Source organism: Pteropus medius, unplaced genomic scaffold (genome assembly GCF_902729225.1).
Source record: "Pteropus medius unplaced genomic scaffold, Ma_sr-lr_union100, whole genome shotgun sequence".
Lineage (NCBI taxonomy): Eukaryota > Metazoa > Chordata > Mammalia > Chiroptera > Pteropodidae > Pteropus > Pteropus medius.
The window spans coordinates 38,690,627-38,705,196 of NW_024351730.1; the positions used below are offsets into that span (position 1 = coordinate 38,690,627).

The window sequence follows — 14,570 nt, forward strand, 5'->3', positions numbered from 1 at the left end:
ATAAATCATTGCCACTAAATGAATTTTGCCTGATACATCAAAGCCTTTGGTACTTTTGCCTGGACCTTCTTAATTTAGTTTACTTTCCTAGAAGTAAAATCTCCTGTCTGCTTAGACCTCAGTTTCCTTATTTATTAAATGAAGAGTTTGTATTAGACTGTACAAATATATGTTGGATTATTTTTTCCTTCTGCTTCCAAGAAGTGGAACTCATGTCTGTTAGATTAGAAATTTGTTGATCTCCCTCTTCCTATTTAGAAAGACTCTAGGAATGTGGATTTCTCCCATATCATATATAAAACAGCAATATTGTAATATACTTTTAGTCCATTTCACAATCTATGATCACCTCTTTCTTACCCTGGAAATATAGGAAAGCTAAGATTAGCGATGCCAAAGACAAACAATCTGTCTCAATGTAAATAAATTTTGTTGTTTTCTTAAAAATAACTGGCTTCCAAATCTTAACTAGCTATATCCTACATGTTGTCAGTAGTTAAAATAATTATTTGAGAATAGTTTCACAGATCAGCCCAAATCTTTCACCTAATATTAGAAAAACAGCTCAGAGTAGATGCCTTAAAGGTTTTCTATTCACACGTCAGATTCATACGTAAAGAACAGCACAGAAATGCTTTGAAACTTGGATGTTGTCCTGGGGGAATTTTCATGAGAGTGTGGAAATTCACAAGGACTTTGGCCATCTATTAAAAAAGATAAGATAATAAACCAGATAGATTTTTAAAGCTGAATGGGTGGTGGTGGTCAAAAGGTGTTGCTGGGAAATAACTTTTATTGGATGGTGACAGATAGAAATCAGGGCTTTATAAGAATTCAGTGAAAGGTAATTGCAGCAAACTAGTTTCATGTAGCAAAGATTACCTGCAAGGCACAAATTTCTTGAAAATGATAATTTTGAAATGTGTGACTTAATGATGAATGACTTTGTGAAATACTATTTATGAAAAATAGATGTGTGCCCCTATATTGCACTGCAGGACATTTAATTTTTTTGAACATGTATTTTTTAGATTTTTCAAATTTTGTATCAAACTCTTATTGGTCTTACACATAAAGAAAAATTATGTAATCATATTTCAGTCTTATATTGCTCTAATTTTTCTGTTATGCTTGCTAGCCAGACTTTGTTAACAAAGAACTTTCCTGTGTTCTGAAGTATTACTTAAATTAAAATGTTTAACTTTACAATTTTAATTTAAGGCCAACCATAATATTAGCCTAGAGGAGTTTGCCCTGGAGTTCAGATGCATCTGCCATTTAGAATGGATGCTCCGGGGACCTGTCTTATTTTGTTTCTCTCAAGAACACCTTGTTAAATTTGGTGATCATATCCAAAGTCAGCAATGCATGCTGAGTTTCATGAGTTATTTGGCTATACATTGGATTGCATTTTTTAAAGCTGTCACTATTTTCATTGAATCTTTTAGTGTTATATTGATTTATAGTTGTGTGTGCGTGTGTGTGTGTGTGTGTGTGTGTGTGTGTGTGTGTGTGTGTGTGTGTTTTAGGAGGAGAAGGAGATGGCCACATTTGCTTTTTGCAGCTAAAAAATAGTTTAAAATAGTACCTTTTAATGGTGTTTATAAGGTGAAAATCTAGTAGATAAAAGTTAGAAAACAGATGACCTCAAATTAACTTACACGCTAGCTTTTACAAAACATGTTTAATTTAAAGCATTTCATTTTCTTAAAAACTTATTAAAAGGGTACTTTTTCCTGTGGTAGAATAATAGGAGTTGCTTTTAAAAGGATATTTCCTGTCTCAAAATTGACCTAATATTTACTTTATTTGCTTGAAAGTTATTTTTATGCAATCCATTCATCCAAAGTCCTTAAGTTTCACTGACAATAACTAGTAACTCAGATGATCTGGACACAACTAGCACAAATCACAAGCTTGGTTCGTAACAAGAGGGCAGTAAAATCTCTAGTGGAAAGACCAATTCATTCACTCCTTGTGGGTCACTGATGAGTTGATTGGCCTCCAAACCTGCATTAACGGATTAACATTTTCTACTAAATTCAGCAAGTACTGACAGTGTTAGTATGATCACATCATTAGGTGCGTTGAGGTGAGAGATAGTTCTGGCACATTTCCTGCCCTCATGGAGCCAACAGATTACTAACAGCATAAGGCAAAAGCAAAAGTAAACAACACTGAAGATATATATATATATATATATATATATATATATATATATATATGTACATATATCTTTATAAACAAAAGTTTATATATATATATATATATACACACACACACACATAGGAACTCTGCCAGACATAGGCATTCCATGAGAGCTTGTAGAAGAGCAGTGTCAGAGGTGGATGGAGAGAAATAAAATCATCATGAAGGAAATGACATTTGAGATTATTATTGAAGCATTAATCAACCTGGTGAAAGGAGATGAGAAAGGGCATTCTGTCGGCAGAGATGGCATGAGTAAAGAACGGGAGGTGAGAAAGTAGGAAGTTAAGTTTCAGAACATTAAGCCATAAATAGGTCATACCTGAAGAAAACTGCCGTGTAATAGGTCTTAAATACCAGGCCAACCAGTGTTCAACGAATGCTAGGCAGAGGGGAGCCGCTCAAGGCTGAAAAGCAGTAGCTTGAACTGTGCTTTATGGAGTGCTGTTGACATTCTGTTTAGGAAGAACTAGAATGCATTGGGAAGCTGCTCAAAGAATGAAGGGCCTCACAGCATTGTGGAGAAGTAATGGAAACAAAGAGACAAATTCCTGGCATTTGAGTACGTGGAGTCCACTGTATCTGGCAACTATTTGGATGTAGAGAATGAGGGAGATTGGCTTTCATGAAAACTCCAAAGTTTTCAGGTGGTGTGTCTCTGGAATGTTGGTTATTTTCTTAACAGAAATTGGGGATTCAGAAGAAGGAGATGTTTGTGGAGAGAAAATATAAAAATTAGGTAAAATGGACTTCTCATGTGCTTTTTTCCCCATAGTTCTAGAAGGAAAAGGAAAAATCTCATCTGATGATTAAATGTGTGTGTGTGCGTTTTCTATGTTCGTATCTATGTCATTCTAATTGATATGTGAAATTCTTTTATAAGTTTCTTAGCTTTGGAGTTACATGCAAAAGCTTGTGTCAATGTACATGAGGGCAGACCAGTTACATTTTAATCTTGGTAAACTAAAAGCAGTTCAAAGAGTTGAGATCGTGATCTAGTTTCTGATTGACTTTTCTGAGACAGCAGTGGGCTGGGTCTACCTTTTGCTCTGTTGTCCTGCAAATAAAGTGGAAGACTTAATTCCCCCCACCCCCCACATCCCCCCAGAAGTCCTAAAGTAAGAAAAGAGGAAAATGTTGCTTGGCCAGATGCTGTGGAAATAAACAGCTGGCTGGGACCTGAACAGACACTTCTCCCAAGAAGACATACAAATCGCCAACATATATATGAAAAGATGCTCAACTTCACTAGCTATTAGGGAAATGCAAATCAAAACCACAATGAGAATCCACTTCACACCTGTTAGAATGGTTATTATCAACAAGATAAGTAATAATGATTGGAGAGTTTGCAGGAACCCTCATACGCTGCTGGTGGAAATATAAATTGGCACAAACACTATGGAAAACAGTATGGAGGATCCTCAAAAAGTTAAGAATAGAATTACCATATGACTCAGCAATTCCTTTTCTGGGTATCTAACTGAAAAATTTGGAAACTTTTGTTTATAAAGATATATGTACTCCTATATTCATTGCAGCGTTATTCATGGTGGCCAAGACATGGGAGCAATCAAAGTGTCATTTGATAGATGATTGGATAAAGAAGGTGTGGTACTTATATACAGTGGAATACTACTCAGCCATAAGAAAAAATGAAATATTGCCATTTTTCCTCAACATGGATGGATCTTGAGATTATCATGCTAAGTGAAATAAATCAGACAGAATAAATCAAGAACTGTATGCTTTCACTCATACGTGGGATGTAAAACTGAAAGCAACAAATGAACAAATAAGATGAACAAATGAACAAAATTCATAGATACAGACAACAGTATGGTAGTTACCAGAGGGAAAGGGAGGGGTGGGTAGAAAAAAATATAAAAGAGGTAAATATATGGTCACAGAAGGACACTTGACTTTGGTGGTGAACAAACAATGCAACATACAGATGATGTATTCTAGAATTGTACACTTGAACCTATATAATTTTATTAACCGCTGTCACTCCAATAAATTTAATAAAATTAAAAAAGAAAAGAGAACCTGGCTAAAGCTTCCACTGTAGCTCAGATCTGGCCTTTTCCCTGCTGTTCCAGGTGAGCTCCCTGTCCCTTCTTTGTGCTCCTGTGACATACTGTATTGAAGTCTAAGGCAGCAGTCTCCAACCTTTTTGGGACCAGGGACCGGTGCTCCTATGAGAATCTAATACCTGATGATCTGAGGTGGAGCTGAGGCAGTGATGCTAGTGCTGGGGAGCTGCTGCAGATACAGATGAAGCTTCGCTCTCTTGTCCACAGCTTACCTCCTGCTGTGCAGACCAGATCCTAACAGGCCACTGACCTATATTGGTCCACGGTCCAGGGGTTGGGGACCCCTGCTCTAAGACAATGTATTGTAATACTTGTTTGTTGTACTTTTAGTATTTATGGATAGGGACTGTGATGTTTTTCCATATATACTTATTACTTATAAGTGTTTAGCACAGGGCTAGTAGATGTACAATAGTGATACTGAATGAATTAATTAGTAAGCAAATTAATATCAATAAAACCTATATTCTACTTTCAAGTAACTCACTGCCAAATGAGATTTATAAGTACAAATAATTTTAAAAAGCTGTCAACAAACAATTACAAAGGAGTGTGGTCCGAGCTATTAAAACTCATGGGTTACTGATCTTTCCAGTTTCAAGTAGGAAGTGATTAAATGCTAATATCTCAAGAGATTGTCTATTGAGGATAATAAAATGATACAGAAATTTTCATGGTGTTCAACCATGATTCTTTGAAATGAGGCCTTATTGTAACACTCAAGATATTCAGAGTACTTTAAAAACACTTTTATCGGCTCTTTAAAACTTTACCTGTCTTTTGTTTTGTCAGTTTTATGAGAACTCAACAAAAGTGAGGCGGGATGTATTAAATTTCTGGACATTTATTTGGCTAGCTAGGAGGAATGAGGATCATTGCTTATTTTTCTTTTCGTTTATGAAACTACTACAATTTCTATTATCTAATAAGATTTCACATGATTTTGGCCTTGGACTCTATGCTTTATAATTAACTCATTAATTATAAGAAATACAGTGGTTTTTTTTTCTGTTTAAAATAATTTAAGAGAGCATAATGCATTTTAAAGAACTTAGGCCTGTTATTTTTTTGAACACCCAGATTTAAAAATGTCAACTTGACATAATTTTCCTCATTTAATAATGGAGCAAAATGTTAAAAATGGACTTTTATATTGCTTAGAATAAGCAATGTTGCGAATATTAACTCTTTGATTCCAAAGGCGGGATCTCTTTCATTGTTTTTCAGATCTTGCCTCTCAGGGACTTAGAATGCTGAGGGGTGCTTAGGGAGCCTTTTGGGGAAGCTGAAGAGGAGGTGGGCAGATTGTTAATGAAGCTCTGTAGCCCTCCTTGGTATTGTCCCCTCTTCAATCAGATCAACTGCTTTTATCTGTTATCTTTTAGACTTTTTTAAAAGGATATTATTTCAAAGGGGGAAAAAGAACTTCTAAAAGTCTGAAAAGCATTGGTTCACTTGATACATGTATTCAAGGAAATCACCTTGTTGACAGTTGAGAAAACCCATGAAAATGGAAAATATACTACATTTCTTTTACTGACTACTCTTTCCATGAGTCACCTATAGTGACATTCTCAAAGACATTGGGGAGAGCTGTATATTTGAATGTGTGAGGCAAGCACAGTGTCCTGTCTCATTTGTTTTCTATTAAAGACTTTCATTCACCACGTGGTATTTCCATTCTCTGGTCATGAGAACCTGTGGACCAGAGCCTGGCTACATTTGGGGGGAACAGGAGGTGGAAGTTTTGGGGATGGTGAGAGACAGAATTTTAATGTTTCCTAAGAGCAAGAGAAAGGGTTGCTGATCTTGCCAGTGTCATGGTGTTCACATCATAATGCTAAGTACTTTCATGCCAGGAAGCTGAAGGGGCAGGTCAAAGTTTTATAGATTTTGGCCAAAGGCTGTTCCAAGGGAAAAGTAAATGTTTAAAGATGCTGACCGTTGCCCTAACTTATTTCATTTTTTTGGTCCCATACTTCTCTCCCTTGCCCCAAATAGGGTTATCCTAGGTGCAAAATCCAGATTAATACCATAGTAACCACACAAATAGAGCACAGAGAATTGCTATTTGTTTTAGTTTTGTAGTAATGGAAAGAAAACTATACTTAGAGATGCTTATAGGTGACATAGATGATGGTATAAAAACATTCTAAAACATAGGTTATAATGAACTTCGCCCATAAAAATTTGTGTCTTAGAAGCAGAATCTAAGGAGTAACTGCATCTTTTTAAACACTTAAGTTGACAATGTTGATTCAAAATGCTACTTACTGTCAATTTGAAAGATGGGATTCTTTGCAGTAAAGTTTGTAAAATATCCATTGCCTTATGTGAAGAAGGTTGAAGGCAGTTAATCTTAAATAGATGAGTTTGTCAAATACACACACACACACACACACGCACACACACAGACACCTGTTTCGGTTTCAGAAGAGAAATTCTGGGGCCATAGGTAAAGAAATAGTGTGCATTTGTATAACACATCTCCCGGCTAAGTAAGACATTTTATTAATACATATGAAAAGGAAACAGTTTAAGAATAGAGATTAACCATATAACCATACCTGGGACAAAGATCATATTAGAGGTTAGCAGATTTTCTGGACATGGTTAGAGTTGGATGTCTTGGCAAGTGGTTGAGAATGTCATTCAGAAGGTTCTGACTCATCCTTTATTCCCTTGATATTTATACAGGAGCATCATCTTCGGTAGTGACAACCCCACTGGACTCAAACTACTGTGGTCGTTACAATAGCTTCATCACTAATTGTAAAAGCAATATGTTTTCATAATTGGAATTGTGTTTAGTGCTGGTACCCAAAGATAACCTCTCTACATACTTTTTTTTTGTATGGGTGTGTATATTATATGTATATGTAATACATTATGTAGTACAAAATATGTATATGTAATACATTTTAAAATAATGTGAATATGTGTATTAAAATTGGAATTAAACTATGCATATGGTTTTGTAAACTGCATTTTATTTCATTCGTTTCACAATTCTTCATTGCGTGCCTGCCATAACCTAGGAATTTTTCTATCCCATTAAATTTTCCTTGAAAGCATGACTTTTAATGACTTCTCAATATTTTATTATAGCATAATTTATTTAACTATTTCCTTATTGTTAGACATTTACATTGTTTTGTTTTTTATTATTATAAATAATATTGAAGCATTATATCTTTGCCACTCTAATTCTTATATGTTTCAATATATCTGATTATTTCCTGAAGAAAAAAGTCCAGTAAATGTAATTATGTTTTAATAATTAATAATTCTCAATTTAATGGCACTGTGTTTGGAGAAAATTAGATGAACTTAAGCTTTTATAGAACCAAACGATAAGATATTCAGGAGAAAAATATAACACATAGTGCCGTGATTGCCTTTTCAGTAATCCAGCATTCTGGATGGAGTTTAAATGGCCTAGACTCTCCCATCACTTTAGTTTGGCTGTATCAAGGTCGTAATATAGTGAGATTGCCTAATATGTAACATATTTGTTTTGACAGATAGTGCTATTATACACTGAGTTATTAATTTCTCATTACCGTTCTTGAGATAATCTCAACACCCAATTCTTATGTATAAAGCAGCTTTTAGAGCCTAATCTCTTCCAGTCTTCTGGGTCATTGATACTATAAAATTTTTTCACTGTACCATGACCCCACTGAACAAAAGAAAAATGAAACCTAAGAGAAAAATATTTCCTCCATAGTGCACAGGTATTCTATTGTGCTGCATGGTAATCAACAAGTTTTGCTTTTCTTGAATTTTGAACTATGTATGGTATGTGGTTCTTTTAGAAACACCCTGCAGCAAGTAATGACTATAAGGTGAAAGATAACCGATATTTCTCCCTCCTCTCCCTTTCTCTTGTCTTCTGTGTGTATGTGCACACATGTGCATACATGCTCACATTGTTTTTTCAGTTAACGCGATTGGGTTCATTTCAGTCGTTTGTAGCATCAAATACATAGCCAAAGGTGTTTAATTTTCCCATGAAATGCTTCAGAGATTCATCATATGAAATCATTGGTTTCTCTTTAGTGCTAAGTCATAGCAAATTATCATCTTTTTTTAGGTTGATTTTGTAGAGTGTTAAATGATGTTTAAATTTCTCTTAGGTATGAAGCCATGTATTTTTTTTCTCCTAATCACTTTAAATAGCAAGAACTCATCAACTGGAGTTTTTCTCCTATTTCTCCAGTCTACCCCCGACTCACGTGCATGTTTCTGCCTTTAGGTCAGTGGGAACTTTTCCCAGCAGTGTTTTCTTTTTTTCCCTTCATTCCTAATTTCTCTCAGGAACAAATGGCAGCATAGTTAAGCATTAGAAACTTGTTGCTGAAGGTGCTAACCTAAACATCAGTGCCAGGATACGACTGAGACTTAATAGACTAATTAATTTGTCTAGTGCACCCCTGACCTGGGAATTCCGTACAATGGGCTATGCTTAAGGAACTGGGAGTCTGGTATCCAAAGTAGAGAAATGCAACTTTGTGTGCTTTATATATCAACATGCAATTAATACTGGGTTTTTTAAGAAAATAGATTTTGAAAATGGAACTTTATTCCATCACATGTTTTGAAAGTACGATACTGCAAGATTCTGTGTGCCTTTTTTGTTTCAGTTTTCTCCTTTTACATTTTATAGCAGTACTAAACAGAGCCCGCACATTATTTGATCCAAATGTGTTGCTGACCTCCAGAGGAGCCCAATTATATAGAATGCCACGGTTTCTGCATTAGCTATTCTAATGTAGTATGTTCTCATAACTATAGTAACCCTATGGAACAAATAGGAACTTGAAGCTTGAATGACATTTTTAAAAGTGTTTGCATTATGAATTCCTGACTGTGGTATTCATGTTTCTTTCAGTAAGAAGATTAGTTTTATTTCCTTTTATATTCATTTTCTCACTTCTTCGTTTTGTAGACAGTTTAAATATACTTCAAGGGCAGTTAACATTTGACTGCCTCTGAATTCATGGCACTGGATAGAAGCCGAATTGAATAAATCTATTCATATTAGTTTGTCAATATATGGGTTATGCATCTCTCTGGATCTTGTGAACTCGTAGAGGTACCAAATGAATGCTTTCCTGTTAGGATTTTATTTAGAACAGAGTTTTAATATTTTGGTAGTTTGTGGATTTGAAAGCATTCATCAGACCACCAAATGTCTGTTGAGCATATGGCAAGCACTCTTCTAGGCACTGCTGATAAAGTGGTGAACAAGACTGATGGTTCCCAGCTCTGCTGAGGCTTTTAGTCCAGTAGCGGGAGTCACACACACTACAGTAGTCTCCGCTTATCCGAAGTTTCACTTTTCGTGGTTTCAGTTATCCACGGTCAGCCACCTTCCAAAAATATTAAATAGAAAATTCCAGAAATAAAGAATTTATTAGTTTTAAATTGTGTGCTGTTTTGAGTAGTGTGATGAAGTATCATGCTGTCCTGCTGCATCCCTCCTGGGATGTGAATCATCCTTTTGTCCAGAGTATTCACACTGTAAATGCTACCCACCCATTAATCACTTAGTAGCCATTTCAGTTATCAAGGGGAGACCACATTCATGTAACTTTTATTCTGGTCTATTGTTATAATTGTTGTATTTCATTATTAGTTATTGTCGTTAAGTTCTCACTGTACCTAATTTATAAAGTAAACTTTATTATAGGTATGTTTGTATACCTATAAAACACAGAACTATATACATAGCTCAGGCATCCACTGGGAAGGCTTGGGACATATCTGCTGTGGATAAGAGGGACTACTATAAAAACAAAGAGTAATATTATAACTCAAGACAAGACTGCTTATTTTTCACACAGTGAAACAGGGAAAGAGGATGGAGAGTAACTGGAATATGTGTGAGATGTTATATTAGCCAGAGTAGGGAATAACTTTCAGGGAGGCTATATTAGAGCAGGGGACTAAATGATAAGATGGCAGCTGTTTGAATAGGTGCCGTTCGCATTCTGTTATTGGCAGTCACTTCACCTGAAGGAGTATACAAGATTTCATATATTTCTCAATATAAGCATAATACGTGGACATAGTAGATGTTAAGAGGGTATTAGCAGGGCGAACGAAATAAATAGATACTGGCGTATGATTTAAGGAGAAATGGCTTTATCTTTCTAAAGTTATGTTGCCTTCAGTAGTAGAGTGATTTAGTTTTTGTGTACTTTTTGTTGTTAAAACATAATATCAATCTTGCAGTTATTATTTCTTTTATTTTATAGGTTTCAGCGTGGTCAAGAGAGTGAATGTATCTGAAGTAGGTCTACCTTGTATGAATCACCAAGAGCATTGTGTGCTGCAAAACTCAGCAGTATATTTATCTGGTTGGTATTCTAAATCAATTCAGATTTGCCATGATAGTATACCTCATAGAAATTAAATCATTGATATTAAGGGGAAAACCATAAAATGATTTTGTATGTCAACTTATATTGAGGCAGTTCACCATATGTCTAACCAGGTCACATAATAGTTAGTTAAGGTATTAAGTCAGTAACTTGAATTCCTGGGGGGTGGGTAGGGTAAAGAGGGAGGTACTAGCGAAGACAGGAAGCCAAATGGCACAGAGACCATATGTTAAGCGTGATTGTAGACTTTATTTACTGCCTTCCAGTGAATTTCATTTATACCCATTTTCAAAAGAAAACCTTATGAACAGGTATGTTTGCAGCCCCTTCACTTTGACAAGTTGGGAGTGGGCAGAGAAGATGGAATTCTGTTATCTCTGAACACTTAGTGTTTGAAAGACAATCCAAGATCAATAGATAGATAAACATGGTTTCTAGTTTAGGCTTTAAAATATTATTCTTGACCTGTTTCTTCTTGTTTATACATTGGGAACTACAATTTTAAAGATAGAAAAACATTTAATTTATTCTCAAACTAAGAATGGATTTGACTTTCCGTAAAGATTTGTGTTAAACATTGATGTTACTCAGAGTCTTTTCTTTCGGCTCTTCTCTCTACTCACTCAGTTTGTGTTCATCCATATCTATGCTTTCAATTATTATGATTGCATTTCTTCATCCCTTAGCTGAGATCCTCACTATTTCTCAGTTGTACTCTAAAATAGCTTCTTAACATCTGTGCACTTTTCCCTTTTCCAAGCTGTCTACTATTTCATCAGCAGAAGGGATATTTGATCCAAACACTCTCTCTTCAGTGACCCCCAATGCCTCCTGGATTACGTCTTGTGGCTTATAGGGCACTTCAGCTTCATTAAATCCTTGCCTGCCATTCTAACCTTGTTACTTGTCACTACCTGTACTCAGAGCCTATGAATTTTCTATAGTTCCTCAGTTCATCTACTTGCTCATTCCTTCATGATTCTGTTCCTTTGAACTTGCTGTTCCTTGTTTCTTGAATGTTATTCCAGCTCTTCTTTACTTGGGAAATTTTTATTATCCTTCATGATTCTATTTAAAGAAAATATTTTTTCTCTGTGATAACTTTTCCTGGCAGAGATAGATACTTTCTTTCTGTCCTTCCATAATGTCTTGAATATATCCTTAATTTGATTCTCAATATATACGTTAAAATATTTCCATGACTGTCGGATAGTACTCCGCAAACCCTTTATAGTACTCTGTAAATTCTTTTCCTCTTATCCCCAGCCCTCCGCACATTAACTAGTGGGAATTTAATTGTCATGTGTAGAATGAGTAAATTGATACCTGTTTTGTGTTTAGCATCATGATATCTATAGTGGAAGAAACATTATAAGAATATGATTTAATTCCTCTCCTCAATAAGCGTGTGATTCATTTGATGGACAAGACTAAACACATGAAATAATTGGGGAACACAAGATAAAGCATAGTATACAAATGAATTCTTTATATTGTAAAAGTTTAATAGATATACATATACATATATTCATACAGGTATACACATATCTACACATGGCGAGGGGAGGAAGGGCAAAGATCAAGTTTAAGTATGAGATAGGCTTTAGATAAAAGTTTATAGGATAGTGAGGGAGTAAATCTTAGAAAATATTGATCATTTTTACTTTTAAAGGGCAAAAAATTAAATAGGAGAAATTAGAACAATGAGGTGGATACTGGGTGTGGGTTGGAAAGATTAATTCATGTAAAATGAAGTCTGTAGAGAATAATTGTCCTAAATGCAGATGCCCAAGTAGGAAGTGGAATGATTGACAATTAGAAGAATCTTATAGTGACGGTAAGGTAAGAATCCTTTTTAGCTGGGTTCAAAACAGTAGTTATAAACACTACTTATTGGGATCCAAGATGTTATGGCTAGAACATTATTCACCTTCATGGGAAAAATGAAAAGAGAACCAGAAATGAAAACAAAACAAACAAGTCAGATTCATTAGTTTGCAGGTGAACAGTGAAAAGAGTTTAAATTGAGTTGGGTATGACAGCCAGATGGAAGAGAAACCATCTTCCTGGGGAGTCAAAAAAGAGAAAACCAGTTGGAATATGCAGGAGGTTCACAAACTGAGCAAGTAATTAAGTCTTTAAGGCTGAAATCTGTAGCCACGATATGCAACTATACATTTCTCATTTGCATATTAGTCCCTTGAGTGCATTGAAGATAATGCTGACTCATTCTAGGATATGTGAAACAGAAAGAACATCTAGGGAACTTGTAATCCTGCTTATCCCCTAGAGTCCTGAGGTCCCAGCTGGTTATCTCCTTTGCACTTTCCATAGTCTTCTTATGTGTGTTTTGCATATGACAACCAGAGTTTTTAGCTGTACTAGTGAGAGAAAGAGGAAGACGTATTTGTACTCCATCGCAGTCAAGAGTCAGATTTTTAAAAGTCCCTTTTTGGTCCTTGGAATTTAGGATCAGAGCTTGCTGAATTGATAGTTTTTCAAACATAGAGAGATAGTAGTTTCAAGATGCTGTGAAGTCTGAGGCACTACAGAAAATCGCTATAATAGCTATATTTACCATATACCAAAAACCTCTTTAAAAGTACATTATAATTTCCACAATACTCTATTTCTATGACAACCTTTTTTGGAAGTGAAACTAGGGCAAAGAGGTTTTTGAGCTTTGGCCAAGACTGCAGACAATCTGATTCCATAATCTGAACTTTTAATTACTGCCATTTGACAGTAAATTTTTTTTTATGACTTCAACATCCTAAATTGGGAGTCACCAACTTGCAGCAAATGATTAAGGCATTGATGGTGGAACCAGATGCTTAAGAGAGTTCTGTATGTCATCCAAAAAGAACTATGACTACAAGTTAAAATTTTCCCCATATTTCTCCTTTGCTCTAGAATTAATTTTATAGCTTCTACAATTAAGGAGTAACCCAATACTATGAGTTAAAGCCAGGGTAATAACTAAACTTTTCAACATAAAATTAATAGTTCTTGACAATATGGTGGTCTGTGACATTATTAGGTTGTCATAAAATCTTAAAAATTACAACTTGAAAGTGGGCTTGAATGCCCATTGTACTTGCGTATTTGGATTTTTTAAAAGACTAATGCAGTGTGAGTTGGTGCTTGATTTTGTCAAATTTGTAAAATTTATAAACTTTTTTACTTAAAAGCAGGTTCAAAGAAAACTGATAACTAATATTTGATATCTAGCTGTAGTAGCTTTCTTATTTTCTCATAATTCCTTGATAGAAGCAAGCAGGTAGAGGTAGCATGTTATTAATATAATTTTTATACGTAGCAAAAAAAATCTTGGTCATTATTTTACAGTTTTTAGGGTTGGTGGTTATATTTTCTGGTTTTCATAGGTTGCTGTAATTTTTTCCAGATATTACCTAGGAAAATGTCTTGTTTCAGTTTGAGACATTTTAAAGTAAAAGTCATTTTAGGATACCTTTGCCACAACAGTGGAAGCCAACATTCATGAAAGGTGAATTTCGACAGTATTCTATAGTTAGTGTGGTCAATACTTGAACATGAATTGTTTGTTTTTAATCAGAGACTATACAAATTAATCTGATACTACTCCCTCAGCCCCCTTTTGGCCTAGGAAATAGGCCAATAATACTAATGCATTTGGGGGTTATTATGATGATGTGAAAATGAAACATTTATGAAATAACAGAACAAGAATTATTCAAGATACAAGTAGACATTGGATCTGGTTAATTTTTCCATCTGACTTCTTATAAATGCAGGCTTTTGCAATATCACTTATGGGATTTCCAACATGTCCTAGTTTCTGCAGATAAAAATTTCTATAGTTTTACCAGAGCTTTAAGTTCTTAAAGATTTGTTT

The 14,570-nt window shown here is 35.0% G+C and overlaps 1 protein-coding gene across 8 annotated transcripts in view; it reads left to right on the forward strand.

Annotated features, from left to right (window-relative positions):
* BMPR1B (bone morphogenetic protein receptor type 1B) overlaps nt 1–14,570 on the forward strand; it is a 332,744-nt gene that overhangs the window by 132,358 nt on the left and 185,816 nt on the right. For 7 of the 8 annotated variants that reach the window (XM_039845744.1, XM_039845745.1, XM_039845749.1 and 4 more), the window contains one exon: nt 10,568–10,669. The exons of the other annotated variant lie outside the window; for it this stretch is intronic. In XM_039845744.1, the coding sequence (XP_039701678.1) occupies nt 10,618–10,669 (52 nt within the window). In that variant the 5' untranslated portion in view covers nt 10,568–10,617. Of the gene's footprint in view, nt 1–10,567; nt 10,670–14,570 lie in introns of those variants that run through there. 8 annotated transcript variants of the gene reach the window in all.